This window comes from Anser anser (assembly GCF_964211835.1).
Source record: "Anser anser genome assembly, chromosome: 3".
NCBI classification, from domain to species: domain Eukaryota; kingdom Metazoa; phylum Chordata; class Aves; order Anseriformes; family Anatidae; genus Anser; species Anser anser.
Window position 1 is genome coordinate 123,649,045 of NC_139722.1, and position 26,384 is coordinate 123,675,428.

At 41.1% G+C, this 26,384-nt stretch overlaps 1 protein-coding gene across 7 annotated transcripts in view; it reads right to left on the reverse strand.

Moving 5' to 3' along the window:
• The window catches only part of AFTPH (aftiphilin), a 47,367-nt gene extending 21,331 nt beyond the window's left edge, over positions 1–26,036 (reverse strand). For 3 of the 7 annotated variants that reach the window (XR_014582669.1, XM_083832040.1, XM_083832035.1), the window contains exons 1-5: positions 25,371–25,821; positions 11,902–13,711; positions 1,136–1,287; positions 506–632; positions 125–181 (exon numbers count right to left, since the gene is read on the reverse strand). Coding sequence is in view for 6 of the 7 variants with exons in the window: in XM_083832040.1 (XP_083688166.1) it covers positions 125–181; positions 506–632; positions 1,136–1,287; positions 11,902–13,680 (2,115 nt within the window). In the remaining variant the exon portion in view is untranslated. Of the gene's footprint in view, positions 1–124; positions 182–505; positions 633–1,135; positions 1,288–11,901; positions 13,712–14,460; positions 14,899–24,393; positions 24,700–25,370; positions 25,824–25,893 lie in introns of those variants that run through there. The other 4 variants (XM_083832037.1, XM_083832038.1, XM_083832039.1 and 1 more) reach the window with 4 other exon arrangements.
• Positions 26,037–26,384: the final 348 nt, after the last annotated feature.

The following is a 26,384-nucleotide window of genomic DNA, read 5'->3' on the forward strand; positions in this document are numbered from 1 at the left end:
TCATGCCTAAACCTTAGCTGAACTTAGAAAGATATATTTCATTATACTTGGTGCTTAATGCCACTTCATACATTTCGTTATACGATGTTATGGGAACCATAATAAAAAAAATAACAAAGCTTACCAGTCCTGCTGCATACATGGGTACTATAACAGGCTGTTTCTTGTTGCCTGTAAAGAGCTGATAAAACAACAAAAACATTTACTTAGGAGGTTCTGTCATACTGTTTCAGTGATGATAGTATAACATCAATGTTATAAAACTTTTGTAAGATTAGTGTCAAAGAATAACTACTACGTTAAACACAACGGTTAAAAATAATATAACTTTTAATATTAACAAGGCCTATAAAAATGTTAAGTTGTAAGACAGTATGTCACAAAATACATGTTTAGTGCAGCTATGCAATTAAGAGAGAAGCATTCATACAAGAACACTTCAACCTAATTCTATGTTCAAAGCAGCTCCATTATTTAGAAAAGTGAGTTTTATTGACAGACTCACAATATTCCTGGTGTCGATTCCCAAGGAGCACAAAAGCTTTTTGTTGCTGTGGGAGCCGCCCCACTGGTATCGCAGTCCATAGGCATCGTGGATATCCTGCAGCTCTGTCCACACGTCCATCAGCTCCCTATACAACCCATCATAAATCAAGTCATCAGCAGGAATAACAACTTAGCAGCTTTGAACTTTTATTCTAATTTTTAATACAAGCATCTTATTATACATTCCAATTAAACTTACACCCGAACACGACACTCAGGGGAACCAAAATTGCACAGTGTTCTCAGAACAATTATACTTCAGACGTCTAATAGGAAAATGATGTCCACAGCAGGCAGAACAAGGCCTACTTAGGCTTCACGCATTCACACGAATAAATATAGCGATTTCCAGCAAGTGTAACTAATAAGCCATATTCTGATTAACTAACTCAGACATCACTTAGAAGATGAGATGCTGCTGACTAAGTGAAATACCCCTGGTGCATGTAGTCATTGAAAACAACCGTTTGGCTAGATAGCTTTTACTTGATAGCTTTTTGAAATACTTGACGCAAACAACTCCTTCTAACTTCCCAAAGAAGACATGTTTCTATCTCATTTCAAGTTAGTTGCGTTAGTGGTTTCTTACCCAGTATTTGCTACAGTCTCCTCAGTTGTCATCTGCTTTTCACCTGCTTCCAGCAAATGATTCAAGGAAATTATTTCTTCTTCAATTTCAAGAACAGGCATGGAAGGAAAACAGACTTCAAATATTCGTTCCAGACGACCTAGTAATGTTGTCTATGTCAAAGAGAAAGATATTTACATCAAGTTTTCTTAACTGTTCTAAAGAAAGTGAGTCTGAAATTACAAAATTAAGATGGAAAGCAATAGGTAGTTGATACAAAGCTTCACTTACCTCAAGATATAGAGCTGTCAGAGGATCGCAAAACTTTTTATAAGCACCAAATACAGGCTGTTAGTTACTGAGAAAGAGTAAGGATCTTACCTTCTGCAAACTGAGTTCTTACAGAAGTTCTTAACATTTCTTAGAGTCACTCTTTGTTACATATTAGCATAAAAGATATGCAAGAAGGGTTAAGCTGTATTTACTTAAGATATGTTAAAGGCTCCAGTTCTACACATCCTAAGGGTTTTACTGAACACATTTTTGCTACTAAATGTTATCTGAAGTACAAACTGAAAACAGTTTTCATTCCACTTAAGAATGCACTTCAATCCAACCTTGATACAAAATGTTGATTCAGAAGACAGCTTCACTTGTTAAGATGTACACAGTTGAAGGCCTCAAAAACACTCTGCCTGGATGTGCAACAGGCTCACGTAGTGATCGTGACTTTGAAAATACTACATAAAAACATTTATAGTCCAAAGACTGAACGCTTCCTAAAAGAAAATACAAGCATCAGTAACTATGATGCAGAAAAACTGCAGTCTTCTGTTTGGTATAACGGTCAGGTATAGCACAGAAGAGCTAAGAAAAACACATTTGAACACTGTCACAAAGCATTTTTAAGATTTGTTTGGTTCACAACAGAGATAAATTCTCAAGAAAAGGAAAAAAAATTACTTGATGCCTTAATTTCTTGCCCCCAAACCTATTGATGTGTTTCTACACATTTGAAGCTGTTGAATATAATAAGAATTGCTTTCCTCCCAGCAGTTTGCCTTTCACATTCGCAACTCAGACAGTTGATGCTGGATGCTGCGACCATGCAGGGCTTAAAAGCCAGCCTTGGGAATGTTTCTATCCTGTCCAAGTAACTTACAGCAACAAAAAGCCCACTGAGTTTCATTTTAGCTGAGTAAGAAGCCTGCTAGATAGCAGCACAATTTGCACAACCACAACTTTATCATTGATTCTCTCATCTGACCTTCTTCCTGGTATCTTATGTTATAAACTCACGACGAGTACACAAAATATCCAGCACAAATACTCTGGAGTTTTGTGGAAGGGCTACAGATCTACGTTCCAGGGTTTTGAGAGACTAGGCAGGTTTTCCTGCTTGTCAAAGTATTCGCAACCAGGTCTCGATGTCACCATCACTTCGGCATCCCTTTGGCAAGAGGGAGCGTCAGGATCTAGAAAGGCAGAACTGTTCCCAATGCAGGAAATGTTTTCCCTGCTTTTCTCTCCACCAGCACCACGACCACCACAATTCGGTAGGATAAGGTCTCAGCATTATACAAAGCATGAATTGGTACTAGTGATGTGCAAACATTTTAATTCCTCAGCATGCAGTGGAGAATGCTCAAATTCATGAGACACTGGGTTTTGGCAGCTGGATTTAACATTAAGAATAAAAAAACAACATCCCACCTGCACAGAAAAACAAAACAAAACAAAACAAAACACACCTTTTCTGGCAAGCATAGTATGCTTTTTTCCTTTTCACATTCTTCCCTTAAATTTCTCTCTCCTCTCAGCTGCTTTCCCATACAGCCACAGAATTTCAGCTTCACTACAGCTCTATGAACTGTCCAGACAACAGATGTAGCACTCAAATGGAACACGTTTTTTCCACCCCAGTTCAACCAGTTAAAAACAGGTAACCAGCAATGTCTTATTTATTAAAAAGAGCCAATTGCAAGGTATGCTCTTAAGACTGAAACTAAACAATAAGTACATTAAAGAAGAGACTTAACAGAAGGACCTTAACCTCTCTTCTTGCTAGGATGCAAGCTTGGCACAAAACGAGGTTTCTCTCTCTAGTTTGGACTTCCTCAACAGGCACTTTTCCGATAATCTGCTGCCCTGCACACCGGGAAGCACCCAGCAGCTCCAATACCTGCTTTTCTACGGGGGAAAACGAAGAGAAACTGAGTAGGTGAAAATCCCGTGAGCATCCCGCAACATGTGCTAGTATACCTGTGCCAGCAGAGCCCTCCTGTGGAGACGCAGCATATTTCAGCAGCAACGCTAAATGTACAAACCCAAACCTCAGGCTGAGGTTTTGTGTTACAGCTGAAATGATTTAAGGTTCAGAGAAGCGAGGCTTGTGGGAGGAGGTTGTGTGTTTTAACTAGACCAACCGATACTGTTGGGACACACATTTAGGCACATGAAATATCTGTTTCACAGTAATCATCTACAACATTTCTCATTAGAATCGTTTGAAAGTTTGCTTCATCTCCTGTCTCAATTAGGCAAGCCACTGACCATGTACAGCAGCAAACATAACACAAGGCAAATGCCAAATAATCAGGATATTGTGATTCTTTGTGCTGGAGCCAAGGTGAGGAGCAAGGAGCCTGCTCTCCCTGTTCAGCTACTAACTGCAGAAAGCAGGAAAGTTACTTGCTTACAGTGCCTGCTCATCAGTTCTCCTGCCTGAAAAATAAAAAAGAAAGCCTGGCATACAGGGACAGCCACCCGGTTCAGTTATATGGCATTTGCAAGGCATTACGTCCAAATGCCATTATTAATATATTATCCAACGACCTGAATTACACAGCACACCTGATTCATTTCCCTCCCCCTCTCTGCCCCCTTCATTACCTTACTGGTATGTTCTGACTGTAATGAGTCACATTCCATAGTGTATCATTTTCCTCTTAAGTTTAATCATCTCTTAATGGCCAACCACTTTGGCCAGACAGTACGAGGTACATTACCTGTTATGATACCTGTAGACTGTTTTGTGCTCGTTGATTAAAACTAAGACACTAATTGATATTTTTAGGAAGCAAAACTAAAGAGCATTTTGGATTCTACCCTAATGCTTCTAAGTTTTAAAAATTAACTCTGTCTACAATGCGTCAGCTGCTATTATGGTACATGAATGGGTGAATCTTACCTCACTGCTTTAATACAGCACAAAATACATCTTCCCTGTGACAGGGAAGAGGCAGAAGAAAGGCATTGTATCATGACAATAGCAAGGCATCAGGTTTCTTGAAAAGGATGAACACTTGAGAATATACTAGTGACTAAGAATACACTTAGGTAATGAAAGAATTAAGAGAGAGCCTCTATGAGCCAAGCAGCACCTCAGCACCCAATTTCAAATTCGAGCTAAGAATTGTGCCAAAATTTCAGAACGGTTTAATTATAGCATTCTTTGCACTTCCTTTCATCTTCTCTAAATCTCCAGAAGTGCTTAGCCCTTACTTATATGTAGGAGAGAAGTACAGTTTCCATAGCAAACCAGAATAATTAATTCTACGCGTGCAAATGGACACAGGGAGGAACGTGCACACACACATCTCTCAGGCGGTGCCAATGGCCCTAAAGGAAGCAGATGAAGTTTTCTTCTGACTGGTACTATGCTCACAGATCCCAAGTACAAAGGGGGATTACCAAGATTTTGAAATTAATTACAGGTCCAACTTCCACAAACATCAGTCTATTGTTTGTACAAAACAGCCTAAGAAAATACTACTTCTGTCATACACCACAGCAGCAAGTCTTTCAGGAAGAAAAGTCCTATAAGAATTCAATGCATTTTGGGGATACTTCTAGCTTCTAGTACCCACACCCCACCCAATAACTCCTAAAATATGCCTTATCTGCTGTGGAAAGAGCACTCTTCCTAGGTTTATGTAACTGTACTCTTAAAAAAAAAAAAGCACAAGAAGAACCACAAGAACTTTCCTCCACTTTGAGGCACTGAAATATTTGACAGCTGGGTATTCTGCACTGCAGTTTGACAGGAGTAATGCTCACAGACACTTACTGGAGATGTGAATGAAGGCCAGAGCTGCCATTCTAGCACTTTACTGTGATTCTCCAAACAGCGACAAATTCAAAATCCCGTAGTTTCTGTGACCACTCAAAAGTTCTTGATAAATATGTAAGAGATTTGGTAACCATCACGTGAGGCAATCAAAAAGCACAGACACAACAGACCTCCAAAGGAGAATTACAGCCACAGGATTAGAATATATCTCCTGGGCTGTACGAACAGGGGGACAAGATCAGCCCTCTGAGCTGAAAGGCCAAAGTTTTCGGTTTATAAAATTTGTTTTTCCTCTTATTCTTCATCACAAGACTACAGAATCACTGCATTCCTTCAGCAACACTATCCTGGACTCTACTTGGCCACGCTAAATCCACCCCAGCTATCTGCACATGAACTCAGCAGAGACGGGTCACTGTTGCTCTTCAGAGCTGTGAAAAAAAGAGGTGCTGAAGCTTGCCATAAAGACAATATTTTTGGGCTACACTACATAAAAGGTCCATGTGAATTGAAGCTTTCACCACTGAACTACTATAATGCTTCCCTGGGTGAAGTTTCAGGGAACTCTGTGCACAGGGGGTAAAAAAAAAAAAAAAGATGTCTTGCTTCTGTCTGTGGTGCCAGTCACACATCAGCACACGACAGCTCATCCAGTGAGCGACCCCCATGCCGTAAGCTATGGAGCAGAGCGGCGCTTTGTGCCTCCTGCCTCCCCTCTCTCCACTGGAGGAGGCAGCCCCATTTCTCAGCACAACCCCTCCTTTACCCCACCTGGCTCTTGCTCGAAGCCCAGGGCAGCCTGCTGTCCCCTGAAGGGGGAGGGTGAGAAGTGGAGCATCCCTTCAGCCCCCTTCTCCTGCTACAGGGGAAAAGAGGATACAGAGGAAGAAACTCTCAGGCTCTGGGCTGTTTGTGTCTACTGAACGCACAACCAGGAGACCTAAGAATAAATAAAAACAGTGTAAAAGTTGCAGTACATTAGTCAGAAAAATGAGATATTCCACATTTATCTGGCAGAAGAACATAAGAAAGGAGACAGAAATGGGCATTTGAAGGAATGCTAAAAGTATAATTTACAGATGGACTGAAATGATAGAGGCATGACCAGCCTCCAGAATGCAGAAGTTCGGTGAAGGCTCTCTCAAAAAAAAAAAAAAGGCAGATCAAAGATCAGGGGCCAGAAGCCAAGAAAAGAAACTGATTAACCAGAGAGATCTTATTTGATATTACACACCCACTGTTCTGAGAGGGCCTCTTACAAGAATTTACGGCCATTTCAATATTATGTAGACATTTAGTGAGAAACTCCCTTTGCTGTGTTTTGTAATACCCAAACAATATTTTCATCAACACATTCGCCGCTGTGTAACTAACTCACTGTATACTTCCGTAACTTCATCACCTTTTTAAGAGCTAACCTACAGGACCACACAGTTAAAATCCATTTTTTTAGCTCCACCACTTTAACGGCTACAAATCACCAAAGGATCCAAACCCACCAACTTCAGAGGGTCTCGAGGTCTTCTGGGCTCAAGCACTAAGAAACAGACATGAACAGTTAACTAAGCACACATAAACAACCAAACCACTAAGTTCCCAGTTACATAGGGGCAGTTTTTTAATTTGGAACAGTTTACGGACTGCAACTGCTTAAATTAAAAACCACTTGGTCTTCCACATAGCAACATTTATTTCTCCAATGTGCAGGCTGTGCTTAGCAAACAGAGCACCTTCGCCAAGCAATGGGAGAAGCGCTGCAGGCACAACAACCGAGCCAAGAGGAGAAGCAAAGCTAGCATAGAACACCAGCTTCACTTCTCACGACCCCAGCGTGTTTCTTCTCCCCATTCTCCTCTTAAAAAGAAGTTCATTTTAACACAGCGCCATAAATTTCTTAGAGGTTGGGGAAAAAAAAAAAAAAGTGTTTCATTCTTATTTATCCGCATTTATTTCTGCGGATATTTTATAATGGAAACAATGGTCCTAAACCAAGAGTTACAAGGCAGCAAGGATGCTATTTAGTTATGCAATCAAGTGGTGTCTTTTATTGCTTGATGCAAGAGAGTTATAAACCACAGGCAAGTTAAGTGTAGAAATGTGAAGCTGTCTCCCTTCTTTGGCTGGAAGGCTCATCCATTTATTCTCCCTCAGCTGGAGAGTATCAAATCTTGTGTCTTCCATGCAGGTAAAATGAAGTTTAATAGTTACCTCACTAGACCACATAAAACTTACTTCCCATTTCAGTCATGCTATTATTATCTAGCGGTGGTGTACTGATTTTTCAGCCAGGCTCTGAGAGGAAGTATGGTAGACAAAACTTACGTGTACAAGATGGAAAATAACTTTTAAAAGACTGTGGCATATGAACAGAAATGCTACACCAGTTCTTCCTCCCAAGCTATTTTCTGTTGTAAGATCCCCTTAGCCAGCCTGTTCTGAATTACAGCAATTATGAGATACTTTTAATGGTCTGTTTTGGTCTGTTATTCAGCTGAACATCCTTAAAAACTATGCTATGAACATAAAAAAGCCTTTCCAGACAGATAAGTTTATACTGCAAGTTGTTACCCAACTGTCTGAACTTAATTTAGCCAACAGTACCCTAATTTATCTTAGTGAACAGGGAGTCTGAAGTCTTTATGGCCGTAGCTACGTTTTTTCCAAGAGGATGACTATTCATTCATTGCCCAAGAAGTGCTCTCAACATGACAGTGATGCAGGGTTTTCTTTGTCTTGATGCACACTTGCAGCTCAGGAGCTGTACATCATCCACTCTGATTAATCTGAAGAGGTCGAGCTTCGGCACACAGGCTCTCTGATAAGCAGAGGATCTGAAAAGCTGCTTGAAGGGTTGTTTATATTTCCCTTTCTCCCGTTTCCAGATTTGTTAAGTCTCAGCTAAACCATGGAAGAGTTTTGGCCTTCCAAACAAACCACTGCTCATCTTCGCCTCCTCTAGAGATGCTTATACTCCCTGAACATGGCTAGGCACGGCTGTACCACCCACCTCCGTGCCTACTGTAAGTAAAAACTGCTCTTGTGCTTCGCTAAATCCTCTCCATATTGTTAACACACAATGCTGCAGAGTAACCCCCTCAGCTGACTAATGTTCAGCACTATCTCATGGAAACAGCTGCACTGTGAGCTTTATATTCCTTACAAACACGTGTTGTGTGGTCACATAAAGGGGATTAATGCACAAGGTATGGTAAAGGTTTGCTCAGAACTTGGTAGATGAAGCAATTCACCTGATACTACATCCTAAATCAGTTTTGCTGAACACAAACGCACATCTATATCAAATGCAAGCCTGCAGTTATACCGAAACAAACGACTCCACATTTTCAGCTGAAGGAAAACATTACATGATTAAGGTACACAGTAGTACTGAAATGGGTTCGAACAATAGTTGTATATCTTCCAGCTTCAGAGGCTGAAGAACACACTCTTTCTAATGGGTTACATATTCTTTCAGTGATTTTAACTGAAAACTGAATACCATTCCCTTTTTCCCCCCTCTGTCTAACACTACTGAAGAGAAGAGGTCAGCGAGAGGTTTCTGTTACAAATGCCATATTTCAAATCATGTGCAGCAGTCTGATCACCTAAGACCAAAGGCAAAGGAGAAAATACAAAACAATCTTTTTGCTACTACACGAGGTTGGTTTTATGACCTTTTCCCCTTACTTTCATCTTCTATATTCTATATTTTGTAAAACTGATTAATTGCTTGAATTCAAGCAAGGTCTAATTTTATTAAACACTAAACCAAACAGGTTTTAAAGCAGCTTGCCTGACACATACGTCTTCAAGACCACATTCAGAAAACACAATGTTTTGCTGTCTCCTTCATATCCAGAAAAACAGCAACAGGTAAACAGAAAGGAAACCTGAACTACCAGTAAATAACTTCCCTGTTGTGCCACATTCTGGAAGGATGAAAGTTGTTGTACACATCATTTCCACATTGAAACAGCAATGCTGCTGGCTAAGTATACTTTTTCAGTTTTCTGCTTTTGTAAAGAATTATGTTAGGGACATTCTGCTTACACACCATCCAAAATTACTATACTACCACACCACGGTGACTCTTGTAGCCTCAACATTGCAGATCAAGTGTACACTGTATCTTGTAAACGATCCCAGTTCACCTTTAGTCCACGCTGAAGTTTCAGTTACCACATCTATCTCAGGTGTCTAGCACATGCAGCAGCGCTCTCTCTCAGCAAATACTTTAACGTGCTGTATTTTGTGGCTTGACCTCAATGGCATCTCTTAATTGAAAATAAGAAAAGTGATGAAAATCAGTTCAATTTCTCTAATATTCCGCACTCCAAGAACTGGGGCTGTTTGCAGGCTGGTGCTGACTTGACTAATCTCAACGTCTAGAACATACAAGGTGGTGTTTTTAGTTGCAAATACTAAACTGTGGATCCCTGGATTCAAAACAGAGTTACTAAAGATTAAAATGAAGCATTTTTAAATATAGAAAGATATTAGATAGAAATACAGGTTTGAAAAAGTCTTTTGAAAACTTAAAGAGTGCTTGCAGAACACAAAGTAAGTTTTCAGGATGTGTAACTGTTGCTTTTAAGAGTTAATTGAAAAAAAAAATGTAGCAACTACCATTTATTGCAAGGCTGAGGAACTGTTGCAAAACAGACCTTCGCCAGCTCAACTTCCTCTGCAGCTTGTTGGTGCAGAACAACAAGCTGGGGGTTGTACTTCCTCACTCGCAGGAAAGGCAGAAAATCACTCTGCATGCAGTCACAGCTGACTGTAGTTTAAAGAGAAGGAATGAAAAAAATCTTTAGGTTTTACAACTTGACTTACAATCCAAGCAATCTACTGCACGACCTTCCCACAGGACACCCGGTAACTTCTATTGTAATTGAGCTCATCTTTACCTAACACAGACTTGGGGAGGGGGAGAAAATCTTCCTGAACCTGTGAAGATTCTGCTTTTATCAACATCAACATTCAGAAAGTGTTTTCAATACAATTTTCCATATTTGTTGATAAAATTTTGAAGTAAAAAATAAACGTTTGGCACTTTCTGAGCACCCTCAAAAACATGATTTAATGGAAAACTGGATGATTTAACTCGAATCATCTCCCCACCCTATTTCTTTGTCAGATTCTGGACAGCCTCTTTTGACGGGAAACAGAAACAATTTAGATTAATTGCACTAATGACCTAGGTACTCTCCAATTTCACAGGTGGATGGACAAGAGAACAGGTAACAAGAGATTTGTGCTTTTGCCTTGAGAAACGGACCCGCACAGTCAGATAATCCCCAGCAAACGAGTAAGGTTTTGCATAGGCAGAGAAATCCATCTGCAGGTTCACTTGAGATCTTGTTTTGGTCTCACAAAGTCAATTTGAAATTTGGGGTGTTAGTCACTGAACAAAACAGGATGCAGGAAGCATCAGGAGCTGAGGCTCACACCTTTTAATGTGACAAGAAGTCAATGCTAAGCCTCAAAAGCTCCCTCCTACTGGCTGGTGCTTGCGAAGCTCTGACTGGCACAGGCTTCTTCTGGAAACCCATTTCATCTGCCTCTGGTAGGAAACGGAAAGAGGCACGGCTGTCACCAAGTCTGCATCAGGTCCTGGAAGAAAGGGCTTACCTCATTTCCTTTTATTGCCAGAGGAAAGCCAAAGCTTTTAGCTACGTATCACCACTAACGCCCTTAGCATACTCTAACCGACTCACGCAGAATGACATGATTGAAAAGAAGCATTGAAGGGAATTTTAAAGCCAAATTGCTGTGAGTTTTGTAAGAGTAGTACTGAATAGTTATTAAAAAATGTATCTGTGTATGAACAGGAACAGATCTCACAGATGACTAGCGAAAAGACCTAGGAAGAAATTATTTAGGAATTAATACACACTTAGCAACTACAGCAGAAAACCGAGGGAGTGAGAAATGATCTTATCTTCTTTACCCTCCAGAAAACTCCCATTTAGATACTGCAGCAGCTGCAAGAAATCATCAGTCCAGTATTTGCGACACTGCTATAATGTGGAGCTTGCCATAACTGATGTTTAACAGAGACTTATTTTTAAATAACCAGGAGTTAGAATAGGAGGGACAGAGCTCCAGAGGCCATATTTTATGATAAGGTCAGTGGCAGTTTTGAAACAAACCGCAACAGTGCCTGCTTGCAATGTCAGACATCTCCAGATTGCACTCTAAGTGAATGAGTGCAGCTATTTACAAACTGAGTCACCATTTGTAATCAGATTTTTGATAACACGGTAGAGAATGGTGCTGAAAAATTTGGGGAACCAGTAGCTCCAGCTTCCAGGCACCTACCTTATGCCTACTTAATGAAAAGGCAACATCAGAGTGCCCCCCAAAAGGCTGTAAACTATGAAGCAAAGAACCATCACAGGCTCTGAAATGCTTATGACGGCTTATTCCTTTGATCAGTTTATGTAAAGTACCACATATAATTTTCAGACCAAATGCATACAAATTCCCACATACCCTGCTCATTTTTCTGCAGGAAATAACAGCGCAAAAGAGAAGAGATGCAAATACAGCACACTATTTCATACCAGCCTTTCTCACCCACCAAATTAAATCTTTCCCACAAGTCAAACAAGGACTGTCCAAACATCTGCTGTATGCAGAAGCAGGAACCAGGAAGAGCTGCATGCACAAGAGCAGAACAACGCTGAGCAAGCAAAATCAAGAACACCTTTACCTGAACTGAAGGTGCTGGCTCTTGAGATTGCTTACTGGTAGATCCTTGGAAAGATGCTAAAGCAAAACTGTCAGTCTTGTGTAATACTGGGCCATCAATCCTCACAGATGCATCTGTCCTATGTGACTGCCACGTCTCTTTCCTGTGATGAGATTCACCAGCCTGCTCCTCTCCAAAGGCAGCCCAAGAACAGCTGTCTTTTTGTTCATCTTCAAAAGCATTCCAATCAGTAGCCTGGTTACAACCTGCTGAACTGAAGTCCGCAAAGTCATCAGAGTCCTGAAAAGCAACACTCTCATCTTGAGGTTTTGGCACTGAATCAAAGTCTCCAAACTCACTATCATCACCATTTTCTACCTCAACAGTATGCTGGAAGTCTAAGCCAGAAATTTTACTGGTAGCGTTACATTCTAAAGTGTCAGCAGTCTGATTTAGTTCAGCTTGATCCAACGTTGCTGGCAGCTGAGAAACAGTACTTGTGTCCCTGAATTCACCAAACGCATCATTAGGTTTGCTAATATGTGCAGGCTGTTCAGAAGTTCCTTCTAAAGCCAGAGCGTTTATTGATTCTTGAGCATTAACGAAAGTGGAAGATGCACTGCTGACGGAACCAAAATCACCAAAGTCGTCGTCATGTGTGTCACGGCAAGCTACAACTTCAGTACTACTTCCACCAGTCTTAACATCCTCAGAATCACCCACGTCTTCTCCTGCAAGATCACTGCTTAGGCTTTGGATCTCATCAACTTTGATGTCCTCTGATCCCGAAAAGTCATCGGGCTGAGAAAAACCTTTGTCATTCTCTGTATCATGTAGGTTTCTTCTCCCATTGTTTTCTCCGTTTTCAGTAGTGCATATTGAACTTCCAGTTGTTTGAGATGTACTAAAAATTGTGAACTCATTATCTTCCAGTGCTGAGGAACCCTGTTCACAGCTAGCTTCTGCAACGCAAGTCTCTTCTGCAGTATGAGTTACTCTGTTTATTCTGTTGTTTTCCTGAATGCTCAGAGAGTCTCTTTCATTAAGAACACTGCATATTGTAGGCCCTGTTCCCTCTAAATGGATTGTTTTTTTGTTTGAAAATGTAGCAAAATCTGCAAAGCCTTCACCCGAGCTAGGCATTGAGTTCAAACTTAGCTCAGTACTATGGGTGCTAACAGTTTTTAGTCCCTTTGCGTCACTGATGCTGTCTAGATCTTCTGTTCCCTGAGGATTTACAGAGTCCGATGCTGCAAATCCGTTTGTTAGAATCTCTAGACATGGAAGTTTCTCACCATTCCAAGCATCTATTTGCTCATCCTGGCTTTCAACCGCTGTATCAGTTCTAACGACATCAGAAGAAAAACTCTCTGATTTCCCAGTGTTCTCTCTTCGTTCCCCTCGTTTGTTTACCTCTTCTAAACTTACATCAAACGCAGGACCTGAAGTTCTAAACTTAGATTTTTCTTTGCTGGTACTAGTAGCTGACATATCAGAAAGTTCCTTAGTAGGAGTAGGAAGCTCTGCAATGCAGTCTTTAACATTTTTAACAGATGTGAAAGTTGCAATGCTAGCTACATTGTCAGAATAATCATGAAGGGGGATAAAATGATTTGTGGGTATAAACTCCTCCTTCGGATGACTGTAGTCTGGAGTATCAAAATCCGCAAAAGCTACGCCAGCAGTGCTTACGCCAGAAAAGCCTCCAAATTCCCCAAATTCATCTTCATCGTCATCATCAGCTCCATTGTCTAGTGGTGGAGGGGATGAGGAATACATTCGAATGATGTCTGGTTCCATTGTTTAGTTCCACTTCAAAGTTACTATATTTCTATAAAGGCAAAAAAGAGAAGTATATTATAATTTGGCTACCTTGTCTTCCTTCACATTTTATTTTTCACTCTTTCACATTTTAGAAGTGGACGTATAGGTCAATGTCAATATTAGATGAAAAAGGAACATAAAACACCACTACATAAAATGTCTGCAGAATGTTTACCCATAACTTTCAATACTCTGAAATACTGTTTTCTCTCTCTACCACGAAGCCAGGCAAGGTTTACATCAGAAGCCTGGCAAAAAACAAACAAAAAAAACACACAATGGCACTCTCAGCTAAAGCCCGTGACAAGTAAATTTAAGCAGCAGTTCCATTGGATGTAGCACACGGGGCAGATTATAAAGGCAGCACCAAGAATTTCCTAGACACATTTTCTAACCAATTCTTCTGTTTCAGAAGTCTCAATCTACTGGGGACAGTTCAAGTCTCTTGTCAAGTACTCCACAATCACATTTCTCAGGAGACGGTGCTGAAATGCCAGAACACAAAACACAATTGTCTTGAGCTGTCGTGCAACACACCGACGCAACTAAATTGAGTTTTAACCCACCAGTTCCCAGCGTCCTGTCACCAGGAATTCATCAAATAGCCGGTTACCCTTGCAAATAGCCAGGTCCACCTTGTCCCACACTCAGCTGTGCCCTTCACCTCACCGTGCCACAGAAATTAAGCCACTTGATGGACAGTCAGTTGTGTACGTAAGACAGCAGCTCCAAAAATTTGTGAAGATGCTTCCTTACGCTTTGAAATGGTGAAGGAGTGGTGGAAGAAGCTACCGTTATAATTGCTGCCTGTGATCCGCTGTCCTACAATTTAAGTCTCTACCAATTGGTGGGTTTCTGTCCCATCTCCCTGTTTTTTGGATTTCCAAACTCCAAGCCAAAGCGTGCTGTCTCCCCAGTTGCTGCTGCCAGCCTGCTTTTGGCCCACAAGCCTCCAGTTGGGAAACGGCATGATAAGCACCTTCAAAGCCTAGAAGCAAAACAAACTTCTCTGTCACAGCTTATTCTCAAAAGCAGAACGGAGAAAGATTATCCATAAAATATTTAAACACAAATCACTACATCACAGGGAAAAAAAAAAAGTATGAAAGAGCTCCCATGGCCTAGATAGAAACAGATTAAGGACACCATCTTAACATTGCAAACTATTAAAGCAATAATCGAGGTATGGATTGAGAATTCCCACCAACACCAGAAATGGTCTATTTTTTTCCCACTATTGCGTGTGATTAATGAACCACTAGCTAATATTTTTTATATATTCACAACTATACACATCACCTAACCAGTTCGTACGTTAGAGTCCTTAAAGGGAGAGCTACAACTGGGCTCTTTCCATTTGAAATGTCATTTTTCTACCAATAACCTGTAACAAACTAAGCATTTCCTGCAGAAAAAGAGAAAACTGGAAACCTCCTGTATGTATTAGCAAATAGTTGAATTTCTAATTACTACATAAGAGCAGACTTTCTGAGTTTTGAAACAAAAACAAAACAAGGATCCTTAACTCCAAAGCACTTGGCAAAGGACTTGGTACATGAACCTAAACAACATCACACGGAGGGTACAACAACAACAACAAATGAAGCTCTGCAGCTCTTTTCAAGCACAACATACCACAGCTCTTGAGCCAAACAACTCATCGTATTTACCAGGAAAGTCTGATATCTTTAAGGTGACTAACATATCTCCAACTTTTTTAAAGGGTATATTTTGCAGTTATAAAAGAATAGGCTGCTTATCAAAATGAAACCAAGAAGTAATTTGTAACATCACATGAAAACTGAAGACTGCAGAGAAATGTTGTTTAGAATGAAGTTGTCAACAAGCTCCCACATAGGCTTACTCAGCACCAGCTGCTTAGCAAGGTATTTCAGAGAGCAGCTTCACTCTCCTGTCTCAGAGGCTTCAGCGACCAAAAGCACTCTCCCCATTTTACATCAAGGTCTAGCAACTGCTCTTTAATGTCATCCATGAACATAAAGATCCTTTCTGAGATGTCTGCAGAGTATGACTTTGAGCTCACATTGACATTTCGCCAACCTGTTTACTTTCCAAGCTTCTGGGTTTCCAATCCACTAACTACGATAACAGCATTTCTTCTTTGTGACTATCAGAGCAGTCGTGCTGGTTGTTCTTTTGTAGGAAAAAAATATTAAAAAAGACTGGTTAGGTAGATAGATGTTTATCTGGTATATATTAGCTGTGCTCATCCCAAGGCACCGTACCCTGGGGAAAGCACTCTTCAAAGCTAGAGGGGAGCTGGTTAAACCCTACAGCCCTGTGTCACGACTTCAAGACTCCCAGAGTCACGAACCTGTAGCTCTTCAGTAACACACTGACACTAATGGGAAAGGACAGAGAAAGAAGCATCCTTTGAAATGGGATTCACCCCACACAATTCCTGCTACTGGCCCTGGAAATGGGAAAGGACTTCTTGGATTACTCCCCCCCCCCCCTTTTTTTTTAAACTAAAAAAGTAATTTATTTGGTTATTAAAAAAAAAATAACTCTTTGTAACTAAATCTGAGTCCATGAATTTCCAGTTTAATCTCAGTAGGCAACAGCACAAATTTATTATTAAACCTCCTGGAATTTAACAAGAGTGTTTACACCTCTTTGGAAAATTCAGTTGACACGGTATTTATTATCTTACCCCATGTGACAAAAGCTGAAGAGACTGTAAAGGCAAGAAACCATTTTTTGGAACAAAAAAGCCCACCCTCAACACTATTTCAAGGATGGCACAGGCTAGATATAAACCAAAAGAAAAAGGAGCTTGAAGAGAAGCTATGAAATAGCTGGAAAGAAGGAAGGTAAAGACGAGTCCTACCAAAAACCACCCAAACAAACAGGAAAAAAAGCTAATAAAGCTAGAGGGTGGGATAAGCAGCTCCATCACCAAGACCAAACACTATCATTAAAGCCACTGCAGCCTCAACACTACATTTTGTCATGTCATTAGATGTTTTCTTCTTTATTTGGCAGAGATGCACTCCAAAAGACATCTCTAAAGCTATTTTTAAGACAGAAATGATTTTAAAATAGAAAATGAGTGTTCTGCAGCCTGGAAAGTAAAAACGTATGCAACTAATTCCATAAAAATTTGAAGCAGAAACCCAAATAAAATCCCTAAGTATTTCAACTACTCTCAAACAGGTAGCCCAGAAAACATTAAATGCTTAAGAAAGTAAAATGCTTGTACACTGACACCAGTTAAATCTAGGAAGCTAACACATTTCATTGAGAAACACCTGTTTTTGAAGTCCACAAGACGCAGTCTTGAAGTTCTCAATGCAACATGAGTTATAAAGACCAAGGTTAACACAGAAGTAACATATATATTAAAAACTCCAAATGAATACATATCAGGTTTTTCTTCTTTTGAAGCAGTTTTAGAATAATCATGTCATGAAAGCAAACATATTCAAGTAAAAAGGAGATAAATCTAGACAGACCAGCATCCTCTATCCCAAGAGCCTTATTTTTACTGATGAGAAGTCATGAGAAGGGAAGGAGAAAGCGCACAACAAAAGCAACCTCAAATTTGCTTCCATCTAGCAAATACATGAACTTACAGCTCTGCACTTAGACAATGGCATCAGAATTAATGATTTCCCAAATCTCAGCAGGTACTTTGCTCAACTGCAGCTCTTGCACTTGGCGAAGAAGCATCATGAGCTCGGTTCCCCACCTGCATTACTGGGGCTTTCCGGATCACAATTAGGGAGAATGCTGAGGAACCTCCTAAATTATGCAGGATACAGACCAATATTATTTAAATTAAGAAGTCAGACTAAACAATGAGGCCTGAAATAATAACAGAAGTTTAATTTCTTTTTTTTAATCTGTACCTCATAGGTGTGTCCTAACACTATGAATCAGAGGCCTCGCAGAAGTCCTTCCGCACTTTCCCGTTAAAAAGGAAGTTTGTCTGAAGTTGTTTCACCACAAGCATGCTTTTTTAAAGAAAAATCTTTTTACATTTCTAGGCATGTAGAAGCTGTTTCTCACTTGAGTTATTTGAAAAAAATCACATTCAACTCTGCATTAGTTACTGCTCCGCCACCTGACATCACAAGATCTCATGCGAAAAATGCCCTCGAAAATTATTTCTTAGCCTGCACTGGATGTACTTCTACAAGTTATCTACTATAACAAAAATGATACAGTAAATGATAAAGAAACAAACAAAAGGCTATAGTTAGCTTAATGTCACCCAGAAATAAAACAGTTCAGAAACTTCTTAGGGGCAGGGTGATCTAAAAAAATTAAATAATACGCAGCATTCAGAAAACAAAATGAGTAACATGGGGGCAGCAAGCATCGTTGTTGAAGGGAATTTACCTCCAAGACTGTTTTCCCCCCAGTTAACATAAAAAAGGTAGGCGAGGAAGAACAGAACAAAGGTAACTTGGGGCTGAACCGGACTGCCAAAACCCAATCAAATTTGCACGAAGATTTCCGATCATCTAAACATTTTCTCCAGTGCAACTTCTGCTGTAGGGAAGAAACTTCCTTCAATTTTTTATTTCAAAGCACTTTTAAAACATCACAGGGATCATTTACACAACAGCAGTCCCACAGCACAATGCTTTGCTCCAGATACGTTTCAGGAACAGTTGCCAAAACAAGATCTGCGAGGAACATTAATTGTAGTTAACTATCAAAGCTGTGACCAGATTTTCAAATCCTCATCTTGAATTAGTTTAATCAGTTTAGCCCATATGATCTAATTGCATAATCACTTGTATGGGCTTGTTTATCAATGTTTTTTTGAACGTCATCTATTTCCAATGATGGAAATGCATCATTGCATTTTACAAGTCCACATTACAGATGCATTTTAAAAGTCCATGTTAAAGAACTCCAAGATGTATGAAATTGTACTGTATATATGTTAATATACTTGAATTGTTGTTTACAAAACTCAGAAGACCATCATACTAAATGGTTATCGGAAGGAAATTGTTTAAATGTTTATCAGTCTTTCCCCGCCCTTGGACTAATCACTGATAAATTTTTAACAGGGGGCATACTCCCAATTCACCTTGAAACATAAAAAAGCATGGGAATTTTTATCCTTAATGCACTTTCCTTCAGAAAGGATTTCATTATGAACCCCTTTCTTGACTTTCAAAAGCGTTCCACCTGCCAGCCACAAACTATTGAACCCAATTCATTATCCTTCACTGGAACATTAACTTGGTGAAAAGCCACCGGGCTAACAGAACAACAACTTTGTTCATTAATTCCTTTAGTTAATCCCTGCTTTGTCTGGCATCTCAAACGGGGGCTACGAGCTGGAACTGTGGCTTCATCTTTTGTAGTGCAGAACTCTCCACCCAGCTCAGACATACCCTGCCAGTCACGCTGTGAGGCTCTATCATCTTGTAAACCCATATTTCAAGTGGTTAACCCCTTCATTTGTAAAATGTGATTTTACTCAGGAAGTAGAATTTGAAGAAAATCCATGACTGAGATGCACGTTACTTATCTTCCTCGTATTTAAGAGGGAATTGGCTCCCAAATTTAAAAGCTTGCTAAGAGGTTAACATGCACTTTACCATCTATCTGCTCATTTAAAGGTTCTGGAAAAAATGGAAATTTTAAACAAATGGAAAACACCAGTTTTTCAGCATGCTATGTAGTCAGGATTCTTCTTTGAGGGAAGTTATAACAGTTTTTACCTGCACATAATAGAGCAGCTATGTTTCTATGGTTTGTAATAACCCAGATTTCTGGCAGCAGAGCTTGAAGCGAAGAATTAGAGTGCATTTCAGTGTTCCTGTTTAGGCTGGATTAATTTATTCCCAATCACAGATTTATGTTGACAAGTGTCAGCAAGTTTTTCTGAATCATAATAAAGATAGTTTATATTATTAGAGTGATAATGGATTGCCATCAATTTGTCATGACATGCAGTTTGCCCAACATTTTTCAGAAAAATGTATCACAGAATTGTTTTCTCTTTCAGATGCCATTTTCTGCAACCGTTTACTTGGTATTAAAAAAAAAGAAAAAACACAGCTGACAAAAGCACTAGTTCTTGCTTCCGTCTGTTTCTTTGTATCCATATTTTGATATTCATTATGAAGGAATTTCACAGACAAATTTCACTATAGTAGACATAAGACCACTGTTAAAGTCGCACTATAAATGTAATTCATCAATACACTTACGGTGCATATCGCCATTTTATTTTAAAGAAAAAAATGATGCTGACTAATTTGGTCAGATTCAATCCTATTACAGCAGTTCTTAGTTTTAAATCTTTTTTTTTTTTTCTCTAATGCCACAAGCATTTAAGCACGTAACAGGTTAATTTGAAATACGCAACAGAAGTGAAAAAAGAAGTCTGTAATGATGGAAAAGATTAGAGTAGTAGTTGATTCAAGTTTTGATAGTGCAAGGATTCAGGACAAAATTCATACCCTATCACGTTTGGAAATTCATACCCTACTTTTACCTCAAGTCACTAATTAGGTTTCTAAAACACTGACTATCAAACCAGGGTATCTCATCATTTGCTTGTAGTAAATAGGGAACAGCATCTGCTTTCCTCATACATGGACCACATCCTGGTTCATTACTTTTTTGCAGAGCAATAGCAAATCTAACAAAGACACAGCAGCAAAGAGGAGAATGTAATTACGACAAGCAAAAGCAGGTGTACACAGTTCCTTGTCTGCGCATTTTCTAAGGCAAAACTTAAAATAGCATGTTTGGTTCTTATATAAGACCCGAAACACTGGGAAGCCACCAGAAATACTGCTAAGTAAAGAAATAATTGAGATACATAAGCAAACAAACAAACACCCAAACAAAATGTTACAGGTTAGAATGTTTCCTTTAAGGAGAACATTAGCAAAACAATGAATAACTTCTCAATAACAGATTATTCTGAAAGCAAAGCTGAGTTAAGCAACCTATCACAACCCATAAAGAAACTTAAACTAACTAGGGATGGCATGATCAAGATCTCCACGATAGAAACTACAAGGTTACTGAAATGCCTTGCAGCAAAAAGCTTGCAATGGCAAGGAGGTGGATTCAAGTCATTAGCTGCTAGGATCTGTTCTTTCCAAGAACATTCAGCTCTTCACTGCAAGGGAATTCCTCAAACTAATATCAAAAATGTCTTAGCAAGGACCAGATTTAGACTCCTCGTTACAGCAAAATGTTGGCTTCCAGTAAGAAAAGCTGTCTCCCATTATAACTTTGCCTTTCCCTTGGCCTATTAACAATGGAAAATGGATTTATGGTCTTTCTGTACTGCACCTGAAAACTCATTTCTAGAAGGGCCGTTGTAGATGTGAGAAGTCTGTTAAAACAATATTCCTACAACTAAAATCCAATCCAAAAAGAGTCATTGTCCAAGCTGCAGTCAATATGTTCCTAAATTGGGTTATTAAGTTTAGTTTTCCTTTTGGAATAACTTACCAGCAAACAAAATACAGAAAGAAAATGTTTACTTCATAAAGCCTCCAGAAATCAATGCTTTCGATTTTGAATCTAATGCTGTTACAGCCAGAAGCTCCATTACACAAAGCAGGAGTTTCAGGACACTGTTTTTGTTTTCCTCAAGTTATGTACGTCCAAGCAATGTTCTCCAGCTCCGATACGGCCAGTGTGTCTAAATATAAGCCTTACTTCTCATTACCCAACATTTGGCACTAATCAATACAATTGTACATTATCGCGGTTTCAACAAACACCGAATACGCCAGACACCTTCTATTAGGAAGTGTTGTATGTAAAAGGAACTTTAAAGTAACAAAACTCAGGAGGCTTCCTTCCATCAGGACTCAGGCACTTATCTCAGCAGCAGCTCAGGCTTCCTGTCCTCCCCAAGCTGGCAGTAAACCCAAGGCATCCTCAGACAATTCACCCTATATAAGATCCAAACCTCTTTGCCACTGCTTCTCTCCCTCTCATCGCATACGAGAAGACTAAGTTAGGTGGCACAAATGTGAAATGTAAATAGCTCTGTGATATCTTCCTTTAAATCTTACTTGTCAGATTATACAGAAGCAGTCAAATGCATGCTTTCACTAGCTGTGCTGTTTTGCTTCTCCATATTCCATTTATGCTCAGCTGTGGAATCCAAGGAACATTTGAAAAATACGAACCTGAACATTGTGTTTGTTCATGACTCTCCTCTTAACCGAGAATAGCATCACTTCCCCAAAACAAAAAGACCAGGTTATTTTTACAAAACTACTACGAGCAAAAGAAATCTAATGTTTTCACTGCAAATCAACTGACTGGCTTCAACAGCTGCAGAAAAAGACACTGTATCTAAATCTGTGAACAGACATTGGGGAAGATGTTATAAGAACAAGCATGTTTTTAAACTCATGTAGGCAAACATGCTCGGCTGGGAAAGTCAATCAGGTTTAAGATCTGGCTCTGTGGGAACACTGCATTTGTGCGTAACCTACTGTACACATCGAAACAATGTATGAAGTGAGAGATTGCGTAAGGAATGCATAACCGGGATGCTTTCATTCTTAACATTTCTTAAGTTCATTTTACAGCAGTGTTCAACTCCGCGAGAAAATGTATTTCTGGATGTTACCCTGAAACATGTTATTTGGGAACCTGTTCTAAATTAAGATGAAAAGGTGCTGGATTAGAAAGTATTAGAACTAAATTACCTAAGGTCAACTCTTCTTAGAGGTTTATTTACAGAGCAATATGTTCTCCAGCGCACTCAAACCTCACGTACACTAAAGTAAAGAGCAGACTACAACTGCCTCGAGGTGCATTCTTAAAGGAAAGGGTCTCACAAAGCTCGACAGAGGAAATATGCTAGCACAAGCAAAATAACTGTAGTTTTTCCCTCCATTACTGCAAATTCTCGCTTGCTTTTAAGTGAACTAATATTTTCTTCAACACGCAAAGAACAAGTAGGTGAAAAAAACAAAGCAAAAATGTACCTGACTGAAGCAAGTTAAACACACTTATCAAGAACTGACTTACATTATTCAGCATTTATCCCACCCACAGACATTGCCATACTAAGAATATTAAGAAACATTCACAATAAACAAGTGACACCTAATACTCCAAAGAATAAGATCTATTTTCCATCATCTTTCAACAGACATATGATCTTGAGGTTTCATGTTTCCTTTCCACAGTACCTACTTTCAAACATACTAAAGGTAGGTGAAGATTTCCCTTCCTTGTGGTTCTTCCAAATGACTCTTGGATTTAAAAAAAAGAACACGAACACAAATTACTTCCTCACAGAAACAGACTCATTAACTCACCTTGCAACTGGTGCCCATACAGAAACATACCTTGCAGTGTCAATCCAAAACTTTAATTGCTACAGACATTAGCACAGAACAAAGTCTACTGAAAATGAGACTGTCAGTTTTCAAACAAGGCACATTTCAAGACTTCTGTGTGCGTGTGTACATAGGAGCAGCTTGAAGTAAAAATCTGTGAAACCTACAGACAAGTAGGATCTGAGAAAGGCACTCTTCCAAAGAGGACTATCCAGAAAAATCATAAATGAGTATTTTGAATCCCCATGAAAAGGTTAGCATGTCATTACAGTAAAACATTCACAAAGACATAGTTTAAGTTGTCAGACACTACAATAGCACAGAAAGGAATGAACAGTTCGTAGAAAAAGATAATGAGTATCTGAAAGATGATTATGCTGCTGAGTATCGTGAAAACAACCAGATCTAGCATAGGTTTCTTTACCACTGGTTTTCCAACTGATACCAGTACATTTCTGCAAGGAGAGCTCTATGAATATTTCAAGAGGAAAGGGCAAAGAGTTGACTGAAGTCTGTCTAAGCTGGTTTATTTCCACTGTGAAAGACAAGTCTTCTGAAAGTGCTTAAGAGTTTCGGGGGTTTTTCATGCAATTAGGGTGTTAAAATGCTGACATTAACTTAAGCTAGTAAAGCATTTCTTGATGGTTACTTACAAACACGAAATCATCACATGCTGCCTTAATCAAAATAAATATGTAACAAATACAATTGACTGCAAATAAGTCTAAATTTTATAGATCTACGAAATCCTGTGCTAAATGAAACCATGATCATGGCAAAAAAAAAATAAACAGAAGAACTGGATAGCACAAATTGCTATATTCAGGCTGAGATCCTGCAATTGTTTACTTATAAACAAATTAAGGAAGTCAAAAGAAGAGGTCATGCTTTCACATGACCTTAGAAGGTCACACAACATGTATTTTATTCAAAACATCATGTGGAAAGGAAATATCACAACATATTACTTTTCCTGAAGTCTCTTTTCTATGCAGCTAATTCATATTTAAGTTTAAATTCTCATATCCTCAAGTTTATGCTATTAATTTTCACCTGTGTGAAAGGGAGATTTCCTGAAAAAAAAAATAAAAAAAACTTATCAGTCACGGGTACTTCAGCCCTTCCCCTGGCTCTCCCAATTAACACGATATTCCTCCAGATACATCTCCAACTGCATTAGGCATATGAGCGTGCATACAGACTTCTGTCTGCGCTGACAATACAACCTAATGTTTTTAGGCTTAAAGTAGGCTAATTGGTTTTCCAAGTCTAGTTCATACGTCCAGAGAATAAAACAAGAAGGAAATACTTTTAATTATGTTCAACCTCTAAGGACGAGCCCAGTTAAAAAAACAACTTCCATCAAACTCACTTTGCCATGAACTCAGCAGCTGAAGAAATCAGCTCTAACGAAGCACATCATGCTGTAAACCACACGTGAGAACAAAACTTATGTGACCAACGCGGTACAGCTCTTGTTAATGAAGTTTTTTCTGGTACCTCAGTTCATTTATGAGCAGATGTTTACTTCAAATGGAGCAGCAAACTTCCCAAAGTTTCGATTTCTGTGCAGAGCGCTGAAGCTGGACGAAAGGGGCTGCCACCACCAAGAAACCAACTCAGTGACACTCTGAAGGAATGCTAGGGCTTAACCCTTCATTTAAGAAACTGTTCTTCCCTAAGAAGAATATTTTGGTTCGTCAGGTCACCACATACAACAACAAACTGAAGCGTCAGTGCTTAGCATGTGTTTCAGCGCTTAATACGCGTTTCAGCATTTCTGCTGAATTTTAGAACAGCGTTACGTTGAAGAAAAACACCCGACCCACCGCATAACTTTTTTTTAGGTGTCATCTTCGGCTGAACACAGCTCCTGACCCCCCGAGGGGGAGCAAAGCAGCAGAAAGCAAGCCCCCCGGGCCAGCCCCACTGGTGGTACCGCACCACACGCACCGAGCCCCCCTCTCCCAGGGCGGACCCAGCCCTCGGCCCTCAGCCGCCACCTCACGATCGTGCCTGATCCTTGGGGCCCGGGTGTCCCCACACCCCCGGGGGGCTCTCCAAGGGACAAAGCCGCCGGCTGAGGTCCGACCCCTGGCCGCTGCGGGGATTTTCACCTCACCCTCCGCCGGGCGCGGCTGGAGGGACGGAGGGAGGGAGGAAGGGCGGAGAGGAGATTCCCTCGCAGGGCCCGGACGAGGCAGGACAAGCCCCGGGGATCCCCCGCTCCCTGCCACGGGGTATGGGGTGCCCTTCCCCGGCCGAGGCCCGGAGGAAACCGGCCGCCCCCAGCTCGGCGACCCGCCGGGGCGAGGGGATTGCGGCTGCGGCGGCGGCACCGCCTCTTACCTGAGGGCTGCGCGGGGGGCGGCGGGGCCCGGGCAGGCATGGCTGCGGTGGGGAAGGGGAGAGGGGACGCGGCCGGTTATCTGAGGCCTCCCGCGGCAGCCGCCATCGAGGGGGAACCCATGTCACGGCGACAGGAACCGCGTCGCGGCAGCCCGGCCCCCTCCCGGCGGCCACCGCCTCCTGCCCCGCTGCCACCGCCCACTTGGCCCCGCACAGCCGCCGCCCCCGTCGCTCCCAGCAGCGGCCGGAGAGGCGGGCAGCGCCGGGGCGGGCAAGGCGAATGAATAAACGAACGAGCGAGCAACGCTGCGGCGGCGGCGGCTGCCCCGCTAAGGGAAACGGCGGCGCTGCTGCGCGGCCGCCATCTTGAGTGCTGGCAAGCCTCCACTACCGCGGCGGGGCGGCCATCTTGGACGAGGGTGAGGCGGGGGAGCGGCTGGCAGGGAGGTGAAGCCGTGGCCGACATGTTGAGTGAGGGCAGCGGGTTTTTTTTTTCTTTTTTTAATTATTTTTTTATTTTTACCTGGCGGCCGTTATCTCCGCGTAACGGCTCCCGGAGTCGGTCGGGCAACTTCCGCGGCCCCCCGGGTCTCCCTCAGTCCGCACAGCCCCTCTGGTGCCTTAGGGAGCGGGCTGGGGTCTGCAGCTGCGAGCAGATGGACGGCCCCGGGTTGTGGTGCTTTCCGCGCTCTCACCTAGTGAATATGAGGGATTTAAGTCTTATTTCTTAAGAGGTGCCCTGTGGCTACGCAAGGTGGAGCCTGAGGGAGGCTGCTCGTGTGCGGAGCCGGGAATCCTGTCAGGAGCCGTGCCCTTCCCTCACGGCTGCTGCGGTGAGGGGGCTCGGGGCCGTGAGGGAGTTTCTCCGCGGAGAGGTTCGGCAAACCGGTGGAAACATAAAAAGAATCCCCAAAATAGAGATGAGGAATTGGGGAGAATCTGTCAGAGTGTTCAGCGGGGAAAGTGGCAGGAGGAGAGCTGAGAAAGGACATTGCTTTGCAGGTGGGAGCAGCG